The following is a 23,359-nucleotide window of genomic DNA, read 5'->3' on the forward strand; positions in this document are numbered from 1 at the left end:
AGAGAGGACCTGACAAGCTGAGATGCTGTCAGCATCTCAGCAGCAGATTCCACGGGAACTGCTGAGGATTTTCCCACTCGCACAGAACAGCGTTACCTGTGTGAACCAAGGGTGCAAAATCACTTCTCAAACACATAGCAAGATACATGATAAAACATCGGTATTCATTCTGCAAATACTCAGATGCCCACCACGTATCAGGCACTGTGGGCTAAAAACATGGTAAACAGCACACACCCTCAGGGCTCTAAACAGAGAAGCCGAGTAAACCAGCGACTTTAATACCGAGAGGCACTCTAGCACAGGTGAATTCTGAGAGTTAGACTTACTGAGAAGTTTTTTCAGACTTAACTGTATCTTGATTTATCTTTATAAAAGCTCAATGAGGAAATGGAGAATGATCAACCAATGTTTATAGATCAGAGAAGTGATCAGAAACTCAGACTTTGGTTACAAAGCTAGTAGCTAGAACCAGAATTCAAGGCTGTTGGATACCAGCCTGCTAGTTCACTCATTCTGCTTTGCCATAAGGCTCAGACTGGGAAATTAAAATACAGAGCTACCGGTGTAACTAGGTTATGATGCTTGAAAGGAAATTGAGGGTGCTTCCAGCACTCAATGACCACAGCATAAAAAATGATGGCTGGTTCTACTTTAAGTAGCATTCAAGGATAGAGAAGACTCCTTATCATGATCAACTATTCTAAATAAACAGAGCTTTAAAAATTAAAGCATTCTTGTGTGCGTGCTAAGTCACTTCAGTTGTGTCCAACTCTGTGCGACCTATGGACGGTAGTCTGCCAGGCCCCTCTGTCTATGGGATTCTCCAGGCAAGAATCCTGGAGTGGGCTGCCATCCTTGCCTCCAGGGGATATTTCCGACCCAGGGACTGCATCCATGTGTCTTCCATCTCCTGCACTGGCAGGTGAGGTCTTTACAAGTTCCACCTGGCAAGCCCAAAGCATTTTTAAACATATACAGAAGTACAAACAACAGTACAGTGAAGTCCACGTACCCACAACCCAACTTCAACAATTCAATCAATAACAGGCTGCCAACCTCATTAAATCTATGTTCTTCCCATATCACATCATCTTTTTCATAAACAGCAATACTTCAATTCTCTCACAGTACTACTGTAACTGTGGAAGTTTAACTCCTTAATTATCATCTAATATCCATCTCCAAACTCAAATTCGTCCGACTGTCTCAAAAATGTCTAGGAGCTGATTTGTTCTAATGATGATTCAAATCAGACCCACACGCTGCATGTGGCTTTAAGGCTTTTAGAATCTGTTAATAGGTCCTCCGTCACTTGCCCATCTCCTTTTCTCAAGCCATTTATTTGAAAAAATTGGGTCATTTGTCCCATAGTTTGAATCTGGCTAATGGCACCTGTGGTGTCACTTAACAATGACCCGATCTTCAGTCTTTCCCCGATAAAAACTGGTAATTAGGATCAGAGGTTTGACTGAACTCCAGTTCAGCAGAGGGGGCAGGGTGGTGCGCAGCATGGACACCCCATGGAGAGCCGAGAGCTCCATGCGTGGCATCAGGAAGCGCGCAGTCACGCTACTCCCCTCCCTGGGGCTGATGGTCATCTGTGGGCTCGGTGTTGCCAGCCTGCCCCGACCAAAGAAGTGAGAAAAGCCCCACTCATCTCTAACCTCACGCTTTCAGCTCCAGGAATGGCTGCTGCCCAGATGGACTGTTTTTTCCATTAGGAGCTGTAAAAGGGCAATTTTCTTGTTTCTTTGGAATTTATTAGCTGAAATTCTTTCATAAAGAAGAACTTCCTAATGTCAACACTCTAGTCACCTTGACATTTGGCTGTAATGTGGCAGGTAAGTGTAATACTTACCACTTTTCAGAATAATGAGTTGATGGCCGAGCAATCTCTCAAAGTGTTTAGTACATTTTTTTCATATCATTATGAACTCATTAAACATATCTGATCTACATCAATCCACTGGTATTAATTTTTGTTTCTGACACAAATTATCCCATTGTGACCGAAAGGAGGTTCCTTCAAGTTGGTCTGTGCATCTTTTACACAGAACCATACTAATCTTTCAGCTTTCTTGGTTTCTGACACGATACTCCGTAATTATCTTGTACGTTTTATGCCTCAGACCTGGAACCTGCTATTACTTCAAACAAACAGTATTTAGAGATGTGGTCTATTACTCTTTAACACATACAGGTAAAGTCTTAGCCTCTATATTCAACCAAGTTTTCCTCACTAGCAGGTAAGCTCCACTACAGCAGGCCTCTCGGGGTTCCTAACTCCTAGCACCAAGAACTAGGCGCTAAACTTATAGGTCCTAATCAGTGCCTGGTACATAGAAGTGCTTAGTAGGTATTTGCTGAGTGAAGAAATTCTCTCAATTCTATTATTTCAGAAAAGTAATGTTCATGTCTTTTGGGTTCACTCTCAAATTCTATTATTCTGAATCTCATACTAGCCCTTTGTGCTAACTGTATCAATTTCTTGCTTTGGACTACTAATACTATTTCGAATTTCGCTCATCTTTCAAGCACTGTGATAGGAATAAGCAGAGGGCAGTTCTTACAAACTTGATCATCATACTTCAAATTCTGGCCCATGGCTTCCCCAGTGGCTCAGCAGTAAAGAATCTGCCTGCCAATTTAGGAGACATGGGTTTGATCCCTGGTATGGGAGGATCCCACATGCCTTGGAGTAACTATGCCGGTGTACCCCAACTACTAAAGCCCACACACCCGAGAGCCTGTGCTCCGCAACCAGAGAAGCCCGAGCACCGTAACCAGAGCGGCCCTGCTTGCTGCCACTCGAGGAACGCCCATGCAGCGACAAAGACCCAGCACAGTCAAAAATAAATAAAATTTAAAACACCACTACTAATAATAAAGAAAATAAAACCCACAAATTCTAGCCCAGTTTAAACTGTTTAAAAGCACTGGCCCAATTCCTGTGGGACACCATTCAAGTAAGTCTACAGGTCAGTGTTAAGCCACTAATAACAGCCCATGAATGATGCTTTATATCCAGCAAGGTAACCAAGATCATAAACTGCAAATAATGAGTGGTCAGACCCAGCTGGGGGCCTGATCTCTCTGTAAATACCGATTCAGCAAGTCAGATAAGGCTAAACTATTTGCTTCCAAAGCAGTTCTGATACAGATCACAGCTTAACAACTGTGTCAGATAAGATGGAATTACTGCTTCCTCACATTTAGGAACATGGTCTGTTGGATAAAGATGTGGCATTAAAAATACAAAGGAGTAAAGTTTTTGCTTTAAATACTCAAATCATTGAGCCAAAGATTAGGTAAAAGAACACAAAAGGGAAAAGGAGGAAAATAAGAAGTCTGGCTTCTAGAAATCTTATCCACTGTGAAGACCCAAAGAAAAGAGGACCCCCACGTGGCAGGTCACCTCATCCTGTGCATCCTTCTTGATGAGGAAAGGGAGGTTCCTGGCTGTTGTCATGAGAATGTCAGCTGCTTGCTCTGTGGAGAGGAAAGGCAGAATCCGGGCCACCATTCTCTTCCCCTTTCGGATACACATGATCTGTACAAAGTGGTCATCACTTGGCCTGCGGGGGACAACTTAAGTCAGCAAGAACAATGTAAAAACCCACTTTCTCCTCTCACATGTTACTAGATGAACACATTGCATTCATTTTCTCTCTGCAGTGATCTGTACTACAAAACAGTGAGAATTACTTTACTCTCAACCAAATAATAAAAAGTAAATTCTTCGAGTTTCATGAATACTGAAAATCATTTCAACACTTGTACATTAAAAAAACTAATCAAACTATAGGCATTGATTTCCTTTATTAACTTTCAAGTAACTACACAAATGACATGGTTAAAACAAAATCTGAAAATATATATAAAAAATAATATTCCTAATCTCAGAGATAATGTACTAGTGTTATCATTTTGAAGACATTTCTGTTGTGTATATTTTTATCTTTCATTTTTTAAAAAGGGGGGGAACCCATATAATTTATATGGCTTGTTACTTGTTTTTTTTACTCAACTTATGAACACTTTTCCATGGCAATAAATAATATTTTACACAGATTTTACTGGCTGCATAACAGTCCAATCTATGGAGAAACCCAGATTTATTGACCAAGCTCCCTGTCAGTCCAACCCTGAAAAGATGTGCTAAAAAGAAGGTCCTTTGCAAAAAGTTTTGTTTTGCGTATGTCCTGGCTTAAAAGAATCATCAGTTCTCTTGAATGGACAAAGACAAAGGGAGCGTCCTCTTGCATTCATCAAATAAATATTGTGATTTATAGAACATTTACCATTGGCAAGACTGTATTCCAGATACTGGGTGGGAGAGAGATGACAAAAACACAGAGAAATTACACTAAGGAGCTTAGTCTCTACTAGAAGACTGATCGGCTTCCATAGCAAATAAGAACTGTATGGTAATCCCAAGAAGGTATGAATGTTTACACTTTCCATCTTAGTAGGAAAGAAAATACATAAAGATTACACGGTTGAACATTAGTAAGCATAAACTAGATACAATCTGTAAGCTCAACAAAAGAAACTAAATAATGTTTCCCACTGTCTCCAGTGTCCAGCATCGTTCCTAATAAGATACTGAAAAGGTACTTGCTAAATAAATGAATTTGAGATACATAGATTCCCACCCCCCCCCCCACCCCCCCGCCAGCTCAAAAGGATTCTAAAATGTTTTATATGGGGTGGCATTTGAGTTAGGCCAAAGGGCAAGACTCTGAGCTTACTGCAATGGTAAGGAAGGGTAAGGGCAGAATGTATAAAGCTCAAAGGAATCTAGCGAGACTAATGTTTTTACCAAAAGACACAATTCTTACCTCTCCTGTCCAGGCAATTTCCCCCTTAAGTTGTCATACATGCAACAAATTTTGTGCTTTCTTTCATCCATCAGGGCAGGTCGCTCGTCTTCCAGACTTAGGAGGTAACGCCTTTCATAATCTTCCACATCAAGCAGTAAACTGTAGGTCTAAGTGAGACACACAGCAGGCCTCAGCAACTCGGAGCATTAGGTAAACAACTTCGAAGTTTAGGATGACCAGGTAACAACACAAGAGTGAGAGCCCACAGAAATAAGAATCAGAGGGGAAAAACTTGCTCTTTTAAACCCAGAGAAACATAGTGAAACAACTTAAAAAAAAAAAAATTCTTTGGGTAGATTCCCTGTCCCTTCTTGAGCACTTTCCAAACTTTCCAGCAGCAGCGGCAGCGTGAGTGCTGTCAACGACGGGAACCACGGCACCCAAGACGCCCTCTGTCTGTAAAAGCGGTGACAGCTAGCTTGACTACAGGGTCCCAGGCCCTGTCCAAGCACTGTGCAAATACTCACTCACGGGATACTCACCACAGTCTAGTGAGAAACAGACTCTTACCACTTTCATTTTTAAAGGTAAAGAAACCAAGGACAGCACAGAAATGTTAAATAACCTGCCTCAAGTCACAGACTTGGTGAGAAATGACTAAGACATGATTTGGAGCCTGTTCTCAGAGTCTGTGCTCTTAACTCCTATACTCATGCCCCAAAACATGGTGTTTTATGCTTCAACACTAACTGCCTACTACTGATTTTCCTTAGAACCCAGGACAGTGCCCAGCACTCAGGGAATGGTCAAAAAATATACACGAACTGACTGAACAGACAATCAATTCACAGGCAGAACAGTGTAATTTTTCTTTTCGTTTTCTTAGAAAGATGCTCTGCCCTAAAACACTGAGCCGTTAACTGAACAAGCTTGGACAAAACCCCAGGACTTCGAATTGGAACTGCAGTGCCTTCTCCATGAGGCCATAGGTGAGGTAAGCCACATTCCTTTCCAGCATGCGCTGTACACAACAGGCACTTTACACAGACATGTACATTAATTAAAACCACAGGACACTAACCGATTGCTTACTTTCCCACGTGCTGCGTACACATACATTTCACAGTTTGCTTAACTGAAACTAACTACAGCAACTTTAGCAATGCTAAAACTTACTTTCTCAATTATGAAAAGGGTTTTTCGTCTTTTGTCCCGAACCTGTTTTTCTTTTGTCTCCTAAAAAAAGACAAGACTTTTTAATATGAACTCTTTAACCATGTTAAGAATAATTTACTGCTGGTAAATTCTATAGGTAATTCTATTTGTGACAGTACTGTGAGGATTAATAACCAAACAAAAGTAACGTGGACAAAGGTCACAGAGTTGACTGAATAAACCCACACATAAACTATTAACTAAATTCATAGCTAAGCAAAAGGTATTGGAGAATGCAATGGAAACTGAAGATATCATTGGAAAATCTTAAACACATAGAAAATGATAGTTTTAAAAAACTGGAATAAACAGCTAATGCTGTTTGTAGCCAGGGTTACCCAGTTCAAAGGCTCCTGCCACCCCAGGTCCTGCCTGGCTGCCTTAGAATTTCAACCCAGGGACCCTTGAAGAAGCAGTGCTGACCCAGACTTCCTTAAACACACAGTTCTGTGGCTACTTACATCATCCTCACTCCGAGATGTCACAACAGCATCAATCATTTTTCGGGGATTATTCACACTAGAGACAGTGAGCTTTCCCAAAGAGCCCTCAAACTGCACTGCAAGGACAAAAAGTTGCCAACAAGTAAAAACCCAGCAGCGCAGGCAGACAGCATTCAAAGACCACTGCAGTCTCTCTCTTCTGGCCCCACTGCGTGGCCAGATGTTTCAGTCGCTGAGTCGTGTCTGACTCTTTATGACGCCATGGACTGCAGCCCGCCAGGCTCCTCTGTCCGTGTGATTTCCCAGGCAAGAATACCGAAGCAGGCTGCCATTCCTTCTCCAGGGGATCTTCCTGACCCAGGGAATGAGCCCGCATCTCCTCTGTCCCTTGCACTAGTAGATGGTTCTCTACTACTGAGCCTCCAGGGAAGCCCCACTGTGTTGCATGTGGGGATTTTAGTTCCCCTCACCAGGGGTGGAACTCAAGCCCCCTGCAGTGGAAGCACAGAGTCGTAACCACTAGACTGCCAGCGAGGTCCTATGTTCTCTAGTCTTTACTCAGGACCTAAAAATTTACTATAAAAATCAATGTATTATCTAAGGCAATCTCTTATCAAAATCTATCCTTTCCCATTTTCTGTTTTTTGGTTGTAATAATAAAAAGTCTGAAATATCTTCCCCTTATCTATGTTAGGGATACTAGAAATTATAACATTTTAAAAAGTCATGGAATCTCAAGCAGAAATGGACTTAAAGGGCCATCTGTCAAGCTACTCACTCCGTACTTGAATACGGCGGACCTCTGCATCTGTCAAGGACAACGGTACCTTGCACATCAGTTTCAAACCTCTCCACCCCATCATCTGCTGTTCTACCAGCAGCACAGCGCATCTGTCCGTTGTGGGTGTGGGGACAGGGACCTCACCTGGCTTGTAGGTGTGCTCCAGCTTGGCCACCTGAGGCGTGATGAGCTTGGTACGCTCCTTTTTCGGGCCATCACCTTGCACTTCTTCAGCAGCTGACAGTTTCTCCAGTTTTTCAAAGTAATTCTACCACGTGAGAAGATGATTTCAGTTGCAGCAAGCACAGAACGTGGCTGCTCTTCACCCCGAGACGATCTATGCCAGTGGCAGCAAGGCTACTCGTGCTCTATAAACGTATTCGTGCTTAACTTTTCTTAGATTGCCAAGAATTTACTTTATCAAAAAATCCCAGCCTTCAAAATTACCATCAATGAAAACATCATTAGACTGCCAAAATTCTTAATTTAACAACCACATTATTGATGCCAAAAAGATTTGAAAATATTGGTTTGAGAGTTTCTACAGTTTAGAAATAAAAGGCATATATGAAACCTCTCAGTGAATACTGTGATTCTTCAGCTTGAAAACCGGGACAGAATTCTGACTCACTTGAAGACTACCTCAGAAAGAAATTCCCCCAACATTTAAATGGGCACCTTCACCAGGGTAAGCGACTAAACCTATCCTTCCGACGGCACAGAGGACACACCTGGTAATAGAAGTCATCCAGGTAGGGGTCAGTGCTCTGCAGCTGCATCATCTGGATTTTGGAGACCCAGTCTTTTTCTCGCTGCAGCATGAGGTTGGCATACGGATCCTTTCGGATATGATCCTGATGACTGCTCCGGTGACCCCCTCTGTCTCCTGCACCGTTGAGATTCCGATGCTGACTGGAAAAGAAATAAGGCCACATGCACTCCAAGTGGATACATGAATTACGTCTTGTAACAATACTGGAGTAAAACAGGCCAACTTAAAAAAAAAAAAGATTCCCCTTTGCTTTTATTAAAAGAGGAGTGAAAAAGAATAGAATCTTAACAGAATTTGAGAGCAAAGAGCTATGCAATACATAATCAGAGGACTAGACTATGATCTGAGCGCCTTACCATTAGCTAAGCACTTTCACCTGTAGACTTGTGTGTAAGCCCCACAATAACCCTATGAGGTTCGTACGTTTATTTTCCCCACTTAAGACAATAAACTGAGCTCAGAAGAGATCAGGCAACTTGCCCAAAGCAGCACACCTGGCAGCAGTGAGGTCTGACCACAGGCCAACTTGACGCCACGTCTACATACTTCTCAAAACATGTCGAAAATTATGATACACTTTAAACAGCAAAGTCCAGCAAACCTTATCCAAAAATCCATTTATTCACAATTTGGACTTAATGAAAAAATTATTGGGTCAAATTTGCTTCAGATTTTTAAAAAGTAATATTAAAGTAATAATACAGTGCTATGTTTACAGTTGAAGGCCCACCTACAGCCCTTGAGATCACAGTTTCCAGCTTCCCTTCCTTCCTGTAGGAACCAGTATCCTGACTTTGATACATACCCTTCATGAAATATTTTTATACTTTTATTACTTGTACATCTACCTTTAAATATTATACAGTAGTATTCCATTTTATATAAATGGTCTTAGGCAAAAAATTCTGCTCCTTGATTCTTATTCAATATTATGTGTTTCATACTTGTCCACACTGATAATATACGCAGGTATATTCTGAGAAGTAAAACTGCTAGGATTCAATGTATCTACATTATCAACATTATTGTTTATTGCCAAATTCTCTCTCCAAAGGCTATATATACTCCATTCCTGCTAACAACGACAGTGTTGAGATACTTCATGCTTTGCTGAGGATATAAAATGGTTATCTAATTTCAATCTGCACTCTTCTGATTATAAGTAAGCCTAAAAATCTTTTCGTTTTTATGAAACATGTAGGTTTCCTCTATTGAAAAACTGCACACTTGTGTTTGATGCATTTTGTTATATGGAAGTTTAATATATTTTTACAATTTCATTAAAAATATCTGTAAACACCTTTATTCAGTGATAACTGCTGCACAAAGAACCGTACAATTTAATGTATACCAACTGGTAAGTCTGGACACATGCAAACACTAGTGATGCCATCATCATCAACGAGGCACTAGACATATACACCCACTCCTTGGGTCTCTTTGTTCTTCCCTTTTTTGGGGGTGGGGGGGTAAGATACTTAACTTGAGATCTACCCTTTTAAATTCTGAAATGCACAATACTATAATGTCAACTGCAGGCCTGAGAAGTTTCGTATTTTAACAATCAAATACATTATCAATCTTTTCCTTTATGGTTTGTATTTTTTGTGTCTTAAAGGCCCATACTAGTTTTTTACCTCTGCAAAAATTATTCCGTAATTTTTTTTTGAAAGAAAAAGGAAATTATACACAAAGAACCATAAAAGGGAAGGCTGAGAAAACGTCAAAGTTATGTTTAATTTTCTTATGTATAAGAATGATGATAAAATATAAGCTCCATGAAAGCAAGGGTTTGGTATGTCTTGTTCTTTCAATCCCCCAAACTGACCACAGTAGCTGGTACATAGCTGGGGCCACATATATAAATATATATTTGAATGAGGATTAAACAGAGGCAAAAATAAAGTGACCATTGGTTTTACATAAAACCCAAACATAATGCTAGAGACTATACTTCAAGACCACCTCTGAGCCGAGATGGTAAACAAAATGCAGTTAAAAGTATGGGAAGAACTTGGTAAGGATTGAGTATAATATGTTGACCACCCCCCACTCCAGATCTGCATTTCAGAATTTTGTTAACTTGGAAATAAGTTGGTAAGCTCTAGTCATTCAAAGCTTGTGCATTAAAAACATAAAACAGCACATATGATCTGACTTAGCCAGTTGAAATAAGCTCAATATTGATTAAATTTACTTAAAAGGCAAGCTAATTCGGTCAAAAATGAAACCTAAATTAAGAAACCACAAGAGAGGAGGTAAAGTACTTACTTTCTACTCTGTTGCTGTCTCTGATGCAAGAGTCGACGATGCTGTGGATGAAGGTGGGTTGTGTCTGGTCTAAACATTGGGGCCTGTGATCTAAGGAAAAAGGGAAAGATGTTCAGTTCTGTCCTTCTGAAGACCTGAAGTTTTAAAGAATGTGGTCAACACTGGATCACTTCACACAGGTTCACCCAAGGGAATGCTGGTGTCTACTCTAAGATGATCTTTCAGAAGGAAGACATAGGTGTATTTTTATGTCTTCCACAAAAGACAATTCTCAACTCCTAAGAAGACAATCATAAAACCTGAGTAAACCAGCAGTAAGCTAGTTTAATTCTCTTTGCTCCTAACTGTTAGAGAAGTCTCTTTAATGTACTCAAATTCACATTTGGAAATGACACTGAAAATATACATGTGATGGTTAATTTGTCAACTTATCTAAGATACCCAATTGTTTGGACAGTCACTCATCTAGATATTGCTGTGATGGTATTTTGTAGATGCTATTAACATTTACAATTAGCTAACTTTAAGAAATAAGAGAGATGGCCCTAGATAATGTGGCTGGGCCTTGGCAATCAGTTGAAGGCCCTAAAAGGAAAACTAGTTTCCCAGAGAAGGAATCTTGCCTCAAGACTGAACATGGGAAGGCCTGACTGAGTTTCCAGCCTGCTCACCTGCCCTACAAATTCAGACCTCAGGTTGCAACCACAACTCCTAACAGAATGTCCAGCCTGCTGGCCTGCCCTATGGATTTTGGACTTCCTAACCCCACAATCATGTAAGCCAATGCCTTACAGTAAATCTTTTTCTTTTTTTTTCTTTTTTCTAAATTTTTTTTCTTTATTTATGTATACCCTATTGGTTTTGCTTCTCAGGAGAACCCCGAGACAATGTGATATATAAAAAACACAATTTCAGTGAAGAAGGAACTTAAACCTCTCATCGTAAAATTGCAGTGGAAGCAAGCAAGTAGCTAAGCACTTTGATTAGCTGACAACTCAGCATCCATATCTCTGTTCCTTTTTTTTTGTGGCTGCATGATCTCAGTTTCCCTGACTGAACTTGGGCCATGGCAGTGAAAGCACTGAGTCCTAACCACAGGACTGTCAGGGACTTCCCGCTCTGCTCCTTAGCCTAAGACCATTCTTGTTAAGTGAGAAGCACTCTGTGCATGTTATGTGTGTGTGTGTCAAATGGATACGTGAGACATAAGAAACTTTAGAAGAAATGAAAAAGGTGACTAATGTGCAAATGTAAGCAGGAAGCATCTTGCTGTTTAGTTGCTCAGTTGTGTCCGACTCTCTGCGACCCCAAGGACTGTAGCCCATCAGGCTTCTCTGTCCCTGGGACTTCCCAGACAAGAATCCCGGAGGGGTCGCCATTCCCTTCTCCAGGGGATCCTGCCGACCCAGGGATGGAACCCACCTCTCCAGCACTAGCAGGCAGTTCTTTATCACTGAGCCACCTGGCAAGCCCAGGAAGCACGTGACTCGAGGGAACTGTGATTCATGTGAAACCTTGGAGACCATCAAACATTTCTGTGTTTGGCAACTTGAGGATCAAATAACATCTCAAAATACATCATGTGAAAATAGCAAAGAGACCTCTACCTTCTACCACTAAATGTCAGCGATCAAGATGCTCAGCTGACAAGGAACAGACAGCGGCACTTTCTGTATACCTTAGGTTTTGCAGGTGGGGTCCTGGACCGGGGGGGTGCTGCTGTGGAGGTGGCGGTGTAGCGGGGGGTGGGGCGCTGAAGAAGGCACGGAAGCCTGGCGCTGGGGGGAGCATCTGCCTGACTCGACCTTGCAACAGCTTGGGATTCATGGCAGCAAGCGGGCTGCCCACGAATCCAGGGACCCGTGCAAACTGGCTGGGAGACATCCGTCCGGGCTGTAACTGCAAGAAGAACAAGATCTTGGATTTAGTTGACTGGCAGGTCCCCTTACTTTCATCCACAGAATAGTGAATACTGCTTCCATCAGTAACTTTGCTTGAGAAAGTAATGGGGGGAAGAAAAGAAGAGGCAGTAGGAATTGACTAGTAGCAAAAAAGAAAAGGGGGGGGGGGATGTGAGCTAGTGAACCTTAGGAGGGTAAGGCGAGCTCTTGACGGGCTGAGCTAATTCTAGGCTTACCTGCGCTCCTCCAAGAAGCTGTGCTCTCTGGAGGGGGCTGAGGACAGGAGGGACACTAGGTGGGAAAGGGTGGCCCAGCAGGGAGGAGTTCTTAAAAAAAAAAAGGAAAATAGAAAACATTAGAGTCATACCATAATAACAGGGGAGCTCAATAGAAATGCAGAATAGACGTGGACAGGAAAACTCTCAAAGGGTGGAGCTGAGCTGTCCACTGAAGGGATGTAAGAGAGAGTAATGCTAGAAGTCACGAAGCACTAGGATTATGTAACGTGAAAAAGGAAGCAGTAGAATGAAGGACTGTAATAGCACGAAACCAGATCATGTCAAGTTTAGATCTTTAAAGATACGAAATGAGCCGAGGTAAGAAAGAGCTGAACACGATGAACCACGTCTCCTGGCCTGGGGACTCGTAAGATCCAGAAATCCAAGCATGGAGATTATGAAAACATGTACCACGTAGGAGGTATCGACACACCAGGCCCTGACAGGGAAATGCACACCGCGCGTCTTCACTAGGCTGCAGACATACCGGGACGCCGCAGAGCTGGTCTGGAGGCGCCCTCTCACCATAGGGAGCAGGGAACCGTGGCGGCACCGGGGGCCGAACGTGGACAGGCTTTGGACACAGAACCTACGAGGACAAACACACATACAACTACACTCAGTGAAGTCAGTCTTTCCTCCACCTATAGTCCCTCCCCTCGAGCACTGGCAGAGACACAGAACTCAATGCGAAGCCCTACTTCTAAGCAAACTGCTATGGCTCTGGTCCACATGTAGAACCTTCAGTCACTTCCTCTCACAAATATCAAGCAACGTGCCACTTTTTAACTGAGGAAGATTTAGCTAATTCTCCAGTTATCCCCACCCTTCCATGCTATCTGAGGGAGGTACCAGCAGATATTCTGACTTGCAAATTCTCTCCAAGAGGATATGTTTTGGTAGCAGTGAGGGAGATGGAATGATAAGAAAGCTGGAGGATTAACTAAGTCCTATTCTGAAGCCCCTGTGATATGGCCGCCATGCTCAGCTCTTTCGTGTCCACTGTGACTCCACCATTTCAGAGGATATTGAGCCTAACTAGGCCATACCAATACCACCCTCCCCCCATACCTTCCACATTGGCCTTCCTTTCCAGCTGCTGGTTTCAGGTGGAGGGAAGTCTATGGAACAGGACTGCACAGGCTCTAGGGAAAGCAGGGATATCTTAAAGGTAAAAAGGGATGTGGACAATGCTCTGTGTTCCCACTCCCCCCAGCTTTCAGCCACCTCTCTGCCAAGGTTGTGGGCAGCCAGCAAAACACTTTAAAAAGGATATTTACACTAAATGTGGTTAACTACCCTTTTTCTCCCCCAATGAAAAGGCAGCAGCAACAGGAGCAGCATCAGCAAAGGGCATTGGGGAATGTGTCTCTTATTTGTGCTAACTTCTCCACTAATTGGCTATTTTTCTTTCTAATCTAATGCCTACCCCACACTTCCACCCTCCTCTCAGTAGCACATTTCCCAAAGAATTTTGCCCAGATTCCCAGTACCCTGGGCTGAGTGCCTGTGGATGAGAGGTACCTGCTGGTTGAAGCTGGGCACAGCCACCTGCTTAGGTGGGGTGCCTATGGGGACAGCTCTAACAGGAGGACTCCCAATGACAGGCGAGGTGGACCGCCTTGGTAGTGCACGCTCGGAAAGGTCCCGATCGTCTTCTGGGCCCTGGGGGGGCCTCTGAGGCAAGGCATATTCTAACACAGACACTGTAGGCATTTCCTAATTGAGGAAGTAGTGTTAAAAAAATTAGCTAGCTCGAAATCTCTTAATCACCTTTACAGATGCCCAATACCTTGAGAAATTATTTTTAAAATTTCTATTTAGTTTCATTTCACATCCAGTAAAATTTACCCTCTGTGGCGTAAAGAAATAAATTCTGATAAATGTACTGAGTCCTGGACCTACCACCAAAATTAAGACACAGAAGTTTTATCACTCCCCAAACTTCCTCAGTACCGTCCCTTTGTAGTCTAAATCTCCCATTACCCTCAACCACTGCAAACATCAATCTGTTCTGTCCTGACAGTTGTGCCTAAAAATGACTGTGTGTGTGTTCAGTCGCTTGGTTGAGTCCGACTCTCTGCGGCCCTGTGGACTGTAGCCCGCCAGGTTCCTCTGTCCATGTATTCCAGGCAAGAATACTCAAGTGAGCTGCCATTTCCTACTCCAGGGGATCTTCCTGGCCCAGGGATAGAACCCATGCCTCTTCCAACTCCTGCACTGCAGGCAGATTCTTTATTACTAGCGTCACCTGGGAAGCCCCTAAAATGACTTTAATTGAAACTGAGATCATAAGCTGCCAAAATTTTCAAGTTCTAACGGCTCCCTTTCAACCATTTCCAAGGAAAGCACAACCAAGTGCGCATTCCCATGGAGTCTGAGGCTCAGCTGTGGCTGCTGGGTGGTGAGATCAACACGAGGCCAGCAGGGAGCACACATCTATACATCGCCCCAGCAAGGGGTGGGGGGGTAACAATGGGTGCCAGGCTGCGGATGCTAGGAATTTTATATAATGAAAAAGTCTAATACCTGAGCAAGCAGGGGTCCTCGGATTCGCCTCAGAACTTCAGATCCATCCCAGATGCTGGAATTCAGACTTCCTGGTTGGGGCTAGCAAGAAAGGAAAACACACACACAGTGTGGAGTAGTGCAGGCTCTCTGGGCAACTTACCAGTTTGTGGTGAACAAAGCTCCCAAAGAGCTGCAACTGTTCAAGATAAATAAACTATAGCATTCTGTGAAAGAGAAAGTGAAGTCACTCAGTCGTGTCCGACTCTGCGACCCCATGGACTGTAGCCCACCAGGCTTCTCTGTCCATGGGATTTTCCAGGCAAGAATAGTGGAGTGGGTTGCCATTTCCTTCTCCAGGGGATCTTCCCCACCCAGGGATCAAACCCGGGTCTCCCGCATTGGAGGCAGACACTTTACCATCTGAGCCACCAAGGGAGCCCCTATATAGCATTCTAGAAAATACCTTATATCCCAACTTCATCTCCAGAATTGCTATCATAAGGAATAATATCACCAAATTTCTATGGCACGTGTAATTCTCTCAGTATAATAAATGAAATCAAATAGCAATCAGTTCAGTTCAGTTCAGTCACTCAGTCGTGTCCAACTCTTTGCGACCCCATGAATCGCAGCACGCCAGGCCTCCCTGTCCATCACCAGCTCCCAGAGTCTACTCAAACTCACGCCCATCGAGTCGGTGATGCCATCCAGCCATCTCATCCTCTGTCGTCCCCTTCTCCTCCTGCCCCCAATCCCTCCCAGCATCAGGGTCTTTTCCAATGAGTCAACTTTTCGCATGAGGTGGCCAAAGTACTGGAGTTTCAGCTTCAGCATCAGTCCTTCCAATGAACACCCAGAAATTGCAATAGCAAAGCCCAACACTCTGCTTCAATTCCTAGTCTGCTCCAGCTCACAGCCACTTACTTGCAACACTGGCCTGGTCTGTACCGCCCTCATGATAGCTGGGTCTTCGAGTTCATTTTCAATCACCATCTTACTGAGCCTCTCTGCCAGATTTTCCTCATGGTCACCCAACAAGTCCATCTCATCCCTTTCCCCATTGCCGGTTTGTTCATTAACTGCTGAAGGCAGCTTCTCCTCCAGTTCAGCCAGGCGCTCATGTGCTTCCTGCCAATCATCATCTACAAGGAAATCAGAAAAAGAAACAGAGTTCATATTGGAATAAAAAGTTTCATGAAATTCTTCTATTAACCAAATAAACAATTCCAACTCCAGAAGACAGGTGGGAGGTTAAATTTCCACCTAGACACATGAAATAAGGTTTAAAGTAAGGGGGTGCATTTAAAGTGGGCTTCTCACTACTGAGAACAAACATCCTATCAGGAATAATATTCAAATGTTTTGAGTAATAGATTAATACATTAGCAATGGCATCTAGATTATCTTCTGAAACTGATTTCTAAATTGGTGATATATACATATACTACACCTGTGGGTTTGAGATTCTGCGACATTTTAGGCAAAAACTCATGCTAGCATACAACTTTCTCTTAGATAACTGTCACCTTCTTTACAAGCTTTTAAATCCATTCATTTCATCCAATTAGTGTGTTTTGAGCATCTATTATGTGACAAACACTGTTCTAGGTGCATGGCATACATCGCCATTAGAAACAGACAAGGAAAGTGACATTTGAGCAAAAATTCAAGAGTTAAGAAGTTAGCCATGTGGATATCTAGGGGAAGAGTGTCTCAGGCAGAGGACGGTCAGTATAGAGGACTTAGGATGAGAGACTGACAATTTTCAGAAGCAAGGACTGCGTTTGGACTGGAACAAACAAGGGTGAAGAGTAGAAGAAAAATGAGGTCGGCGCGGATCGGAAGGAACTCTCAAAGGTCCTTTAGAGCTGCTCTGAAATGGGGCCCCTGGAGGTCAGGATGTGGCTGGACTTGCTGAAAGAATCGATCTGGCTGATGTGCTGAAAACAGATTTGGGGAGAAGGGGGTCACTCTACGGAAAGCATGGAGGTCTGTTAGGAGGCTACTCCAAGTACACCCAGGGGAAAGGTGAGGGTTGGCCCTCTTCTTTAACTGTCTCCATTTCTGCACACTACTATAGAGTCTGTATCACTCATACTAAGTTATTTTCTCATTGTTTATGCTGACAGAGCATCATTTCGCAGATGAAAATCTTCAGAAGCCTTTATCAGCTTCTCTAGAACTAGACCTCACCTCCATCACTTCTCTTATTGCAGGCTCCTTATCCACATCACTCATCCTTCCCTCCTACCTCCATCGTAAAAGTGCTACTATTCCGCTCCTTTCAGCGTTCAAACCCAGATACCTGTCCTTCCCTCCGCACTGACGCCTTCTCTGAATAATCTTCTCATTCTAATTCTTACCATCGCCTCACCTAACCCACCAAAACCCCATGTATGCTCTTGCATAAGTTACCTATTTTTCTTATTTTAGTTTTGCATGTTATGCAAAATCCAACATAGAGACAATAGGTAATTCTCTTTGTAACTAACATCGCAACACAGGATTCTGTCAAATGGTCCTTCATGACAATCCTCCCCACTTAATTTTTCTATGTGTCTCATTTAAAGAAAGGAGAAGGACTGGAAACAACATGCAAAGAAAAAAAAAGTGTCTGGTATATACTCAGGGTGTAATAAATGATAGTTACCTCAAAAAAAGACTCAGACTTTCATATGCAACTTGTTAGAAGTATCTTTACTCTTTTTTCCTGTTTACATGTTTGCTAAAAAAAATTTAAACATTATACAAATATGTAACTTCATGAAACTTCCCCACAATTCTTCAGGAATGTTAAATTTTTAACAGTAGAAACATGTAACTACTGATAAAAACAGGGTTAAGTGGGATTTCCAAATTTATAATCTGATACGATCAGAACCACTGTGTATTCTTGGATCACTGTGGTAGATTTGAATGTACTATGTACAGTAAAGGAAAAATATAGTTTAGATGAAAATTTATAGTACTAAATCATCAGTTATTAAAAAAAATAGCATAATCAAAAATCAATTGTGACATTAATATTTTGTGCCATCTTTGCTAAAGAAGAGTAAGCTAAGCATGCTCTGAAGGACCAACTGCTTTTTCCAACCTTACTGACTCAACAATGCCAAAAAAGGGGGGGGGGAAAGAGTCTATAATCCTGAATTATGGGATTTTTAAAAAACATTCATTACCCAAATTTAAGAAACTGATTTGTTAATGGATTAATTCTAATGTAGAAGAGTTTCCATTCACTTCTCATAATCTTATTTACTAACTTTACTATATGTCTCATCAAAGATGATAATCTACTTGTCCTTGGTAATTAATTTAAAAAACACTGATTAGTAGCCATATTCTGTAAGAAAGGCTCTGTTGTGAATTGTTACTTTTTCAAACATGTAAGTAAAGAAATCTATGCCACAGAACACCATGGTTGTCATTTTAGGTATTTGTTTTGTGAAAAATCACCTGAAGCAATGCCAGAGACCACACATGTCCTTGGTGTAAAAGGACACTTCACTCTGTATCTTCTTCGAATGACTGAAAAAGAGTGTTACTTACACATGCCCTTGTTTGTTTGATCTCAACCCATGCTCATCAAAATGATATAGGAGAAAAAAATAACAAGAGAAATGAAGTGAAAGAGATACCTATTTTCCTTCAACTAATTAACCTATACTCTGGGACTTCCCTGGTGGTCCAATGGCTAAGATTCTGTGCTCCCAATGCAGACAGCCCTGGTTCAACCCCTGGTCAGGGAACTAGATCCCACATGCCACAATGAAGATTCTCATGTGACACAACTAAGACTCAGTACAGCCAAATAAACACAAATGTTTAAAAAAATTAACCTATACCCAGATGTGAGTTACTAAAACCCTGTGTGCTTTTATAAACACGTACTTGTTGTGGTAGTTCCCTTCAAATTTGTCTCAGGGATATATATGAATAAAAACAAAATAAAGAGGAAACAGTTAATTTAATTTTAGAGCAATCTCAGTCTCTAAAGATTTCAGCAGCTATCAGTAAAAAGGAGGAAGAAAGAATGAGGATCCTTCCACGTGGAGTCAGATGATTTCCAAGGATTCCCCAAAGACTGTTAAAACATAACTTGTAGTTTACACTGACTGTATTTATAGTTACTTAACCTCTCTGGCACTTTCCTTTTTCATTGGCTGAAATGATGATAATAATAGTACCTACCTCATAAGATTGCTATGAGGATTAATAATATATGTAAAACATTTAGAATGGTCCCGAGCATATAATAAGCACCTTGGAAGTGTAAGCTTTCATTTTTAGAGAATGAGTTGAGGTTACTGTGGCCCATTTATTGCTCAAAGATGATGCAAATGTTTTTTTCCATGCAAAGACACTGACTAGTTTCTTACAGAAAGGTGACATCAGAGCATTTGTAGCCAGTGACTTAAAATAACTACTGTATTAACAGGTGCTACTCAAGATACTCACTCCTTGAGTTAAAATCCATCAAGTCAAACTATATATCACAGGTCTAACATTCTACCTTCTTGTTTAAATTCTCTACTCACCTATGGAAATATATTGAACAAGTCACAGGTGGACTTAGAAAGAACTTTTCTTTTTATAAATCTGTATACTATTTATATCAAGGTGTTAGGAGGAACTAGGATTTTAACCTTACAATTGTTTCAATGTTAAGGGCTCACATTTGGAAATCTTTTCTCCACTATGGACTCTGTAGACCAAGAAGTCCTTAACCATCCTTGTGCCTCAGGGTACAAAAATGGGCTACCCACATGCTATTTCACTGCTCTTACTTTTTACCACCTGTTTTACTGTGTAACCCTAGGGGCTTTTTCAATGTGTGTGCACTTTTCGCTTTTCCATCCCATAAAATACAATTCTGCATACTTTAAAATACTTTTAAGGCAATACTTTCCTTATCTTGGGAGAAACACAGAAATTCAGGGAAAAAAACTGTCAAGCACTCTGGAGGTCAGGGAGAAGGCAAGACCATTTCTCTCCTGTCCCAGTTCAAAACTGAGGACATTTACTATATTTCATCTTAATATACTTCATTTTAATACAGACTAATCTGCTACAAAATGGTAACATTCAGTACAATATATTAAGAGAGAAAGAGTTCCAGAAGCAAGCACACACTTGTTTGTAGCTTTATCGTATTCTTTAGGTTTTCACTAAAGTTTCAAGTATAATCTTCAATTCCCATCAGTTCCCTGCTTTTGTCATTCTCTGTTCTTCCTCCCCTTCCCTGTGATCTCCATGGAGAAAGAACAGCATCTTAGATCATGTCATCCTCTTGGATGAGCTCATCCCTTAAATTATGGCTGTAATCCAAAAGGTCTTCAGTTCCCTGTTGCAATGAGCCTTGCTTCTACTTTAAATACTTCTCTTGCTGCTCCCCAAAGCAGCAGCTTTAGCTCTCCAGTGAATTCTGTAAACCCTGACTGAACAGAGAACATTTTTTCATTTTTGCCAGTTCACTCAACTCGGTCTAAGCTTAAACAAACTTTAGCCATTTTGGTCACTGCAAAACCAGTAACTAATACGATATTTTTTAAAGACCTCTTGTTTGTTTTTGATATTCAACATTTTGGGGTTACCCCATACTGATAAGTTTCCTCTTCTTCTTATTACTTAAGTTTGAATATTTGTTGCTTAGACAGAGTTCAAGGAAACTCCACATAGTCACACATCCCAGGGTAAATGTGGTCATTGTCGTTTTTCAACACCATCAGTCAAAGCAAAGGACAGCTGCATCTCTCTATTTTGGCCTCGCACATGCTGGATTTTAGTTCTCCAACCAGAAATGGACCCCGGGCCCTTAGCAGTGAGAGTTCAGTCTTAAGCACTGGACCACCAGGGAATTCCCTTACCTATTCATCTTTTAAGTACAGTTTAATTTTAACTTATAAGAATGCTTGTTCTAGAATTTCAATTTTCGAACTTTATCATATAAACTTGCCCCCTCAGTTTCTCATCTCAGTAATTTTAACTGTGACCTCTAGTTTAGTTTGGCTGTTTAATTTTTTAACCTCTTCCAACTCCCGAAATATTTTCTATCTCCAGGGATGAGAAAATGTCATCTGTGCACAGCACTTTTCTAACTTATTAAGACTTTCTATCACCAAAATTCTTGGAATCAAAAACTCTATTTTACTGAATATACTACAGTACAACAGCAGGATCATGCTATATACTATTGATCAACTAAATTTTAAAACATACATAACTGAATCTGAGTTTTCTTCTAGTCCACTAGTTTTCCTTAAGTTATATGTTCCAGAAAAAATATTTCCTTCTCCTAGGATTATTTTAAGACTTTATAAAATATGCACTTCCTTAATCATGTGATTTTCTCATAGTGTCAACTGAGGGCCACAGATCATAAAACTGGAAGGGACAAGGCTAGAGAAACACCTGGTTTTGTAAGTGAGGCAAACAGAAGCCGAGAGGAGCAGGGTAGATGCTTGGAGTGAAGAACAGAAGTCTGCCAACTCTGTGAATGAGGATACTCCTGCTAAGACAAAAGTATCAATGCTGATAAAAGACAGCATTTGAAAAGAGCAGGAGACCAAGACATTATAAAAGAAAGCTGTCACTTACCAACTGCACCTGATCCAAATGTATCATCATTGAATTGATCAATCTCTTCGTCCTCCTCTCCCAGGCCCTGAAATGCATCTTCATCTTCATCCAGAGGACAATCCTCCAAAGACTAAAAAAAAAAAAGAGAGAAAAAAGATTAGTTATTCAGGAAGTTCACAACTTCATTTTCAAAATGTTCTAAAAATGTTCTTCTTACCTTACCAATCAACACAATAGCTTCATTATGACTTTCTGTACAGATGGCATTTTTTCTATCCCCCAATTTCCCTGACATTGGAAGATTCAGTACCTTTTCTTTCAACTTCTCTTTCCTATTTATTTAACCTCTTCCCCCAAACTTCCATTTCTCTATTTATCAAGGCTCTAATAATAGCATTTCCTCATGCAACCAAGAAATTAGGCCTGCAACTTCCTTTCCATCACTGGTTACAATGACAACTGAAAATGAACACTTTATTTTGCCTGAGTTAATATTTTTCACTTAAATTCTCATCTTCCCCATGTTCATGTCATATTCTCAACTAGAATCCCTTTTAAAGCTTTCTCTTCATTTTCCTTCACCCATTTTGTTTTCCTATAGGCTGAAACTTTGGTGGTAAAAGAGAAAGCTAAGTTTTCAATCACAGCGAACTCTTGAAAAACTGTGATGTGACCAGTTCGAGCTCCGTCTCTACTCCTCCAAGTGATGCCAACCTGGACAAGCCACACCCCTTCTGATTAATTCATTCAATACTTCCTGAGCACCTACTGTGTCTCAGGCTGTGTTAGACTTTAAACCACAGTCTCTTTTAAGTGGTAATGCAGGGACAATACCATCTCCTTCAGAGGTGTTGCGAGGCTCAAAGAAGGCTAAGTTTTAGACAAATACTGGATACTGCTAAACAATGCTAAATATCACCATTACAACCTAGGTGTGTTCTAAACACTCCCTTCCCTCGCTCTTCATTTCACTTCTCAACTGATTAATTTTCCAAGTTTTCTTGGGAACTTTGCCTACTGCATCTCATCACTTCTCTCCATATTTACATAAAGCCAGTTTGATCTTGAGCCATTCCTATCAAATAGCAGGTCTTTGTGTCCACAGTTTTCAAAGACTCAGGGTCGGGACTCCACACTCTCTCTGCAGTCACAATTCTGATATACCTTGACTGACCACCTCTCAGCGAGGCTGTTCCCAAATGAAAGGTTAGGTTCAAGGGCCAGTCTACCCATCTTAAGTCCTCCCAAACTCAACACGAAACAAGCAGGCGACTGTCTCCACATCAGAAGCAACTTCTCGAAGAACTAGCAAATCACGGAAGTCTATCGAACCAAATCACTGCTTCTCAAACTGGACAGACTCTTAGGGATCACCTAGACCAACCGTCAGTTCCACAAATCCCAGAAACCCCGTCCAAGGATCAGAAGTCGCTAGAGGTCACACGGCAAGTCAGCCACAGCGCCAAGACTCTCGACAGGTCCTGCATTCCCGGGACCTTCCCCCAACCCGCGTCTCCCGGGACTCCTGCGGGACACGCCCCTCCCCAACCCCCTGTCCTCTTCAGTCAACAGTTCTCGGCCCCAGTCAGAAGGCAAGTCCGGGCCCCGGGGACCTCACGGTCGCCCGTTTGTGAGGAGGAGACGCTTCCGTGTCCAGGGCGGGAAACGCGTCTCTGGCCTTTCCCGAGTGACTCCTCCACAGGAATCACCGGCTGCGGCAGCAAAGGTCTCCCCTAGGCGCCCCTCCGGGGAGGGGGCGGGGGGCTGTTGGTTACGGTACTT

At 41.9% G+C, this 23,359-nt stretch overlaps 1 protein-coding gene across 5 annotated transcripts in view; it reads right to left on the bottom strand.

Annotated features, from left to right (window-relative positions):
• The window catches only part of PATL1 (PAT1 homolog 1, processing body mRNA decay factor), a 35,746-nt gene that overhangs the window by 11,928 nt on the left and 459 nt on the right, over window positions 1-23,359 (bottom strand). Inside the window, exons 1-16 of one of the 5 annotated variants that reach the window (XM_020900108.2) lie at window positions 21,795-23,095; window positions 21,596-21,707; window positions 15,923-16,140; window positions 15,017-15,097; window positions 14,012-14,206; window positions 13,559-13,630; window positions 12,975-13,076; window positions 12,446-12,535; window positions 11,987-12,207; window positions 10,309-10,398; window positions 7,997-8,177; window positions 7,410-7,533; window positions 6,503-6,600; window positions 6,003-6,062; window positions 4,845-4,993; window positions 3,419-3,578 (exon numbers count right to left, since the gene is read on the bottom strand). In XM_020900108.2, the coding sequence (XP_020755767.2) occupies window positions 3,419-3,578; window positions 4,845-4,993; window positions 6,003-6,062; window positions 6,503-6,600; window positions 7,410-7,533; window positions 7,997-8,177; window positions 10,309-10,398; window positions 11,987-12,207; window positions 12,446-12,535; window positions 12,975-13,076; window positions 13,559-13,630; window positions 14,012-14,206; window positions 15,017-15,097; window positions 15,923-16,140; window positions 21,596-21,707; window positions 21,795-21,872 (2,031 nt within the window). In that variant the 5' untranslated portion in view covers window positions 21,873-23,095. Of the gene's footprint in view, window positions 1-3,418; window positions 3,579-4,844; window positions 4,994-6,002; window positions 6,063-6,502; window positions 6,601-7,409; window positions 7,534-7,996; window positions 8,178-10,308; window positions 10,399-11,986; window positions 12,208-12,445; window positions 12,536-12,974; window positions 13,077-13,558; window positions 13,631-14,011; window positions 14,207-15,016; window positions 15,098-15,922; window positions 16,141-21,595; window positions 21,708-21,794; window positions 23,096-23,359 lie in introns of those variants that run through there. The other 4 variants (XM_020900109.2, XM_020900110.2, XM_020900111.2 and 1 more) reach the window with 4 other exon arrangements.

Source organism: Odocoileus virginianus, chromosome 10, assembly GCF_023699985.2.
Source record: "Odocoileus virginianus isolate 20LAN1187 ecotype Illinois chromosome 10, Ovbor_1.2, whole genome shotgun sequence".
In the NCBI taxonomy this organism is placed as follows: domain Eukaryota; kingdom Metazoa; phylum Chordata; class Mammalia; order Artiodactyla; family Cervidae; genus Odocoileus; species Odocoileus virginianus.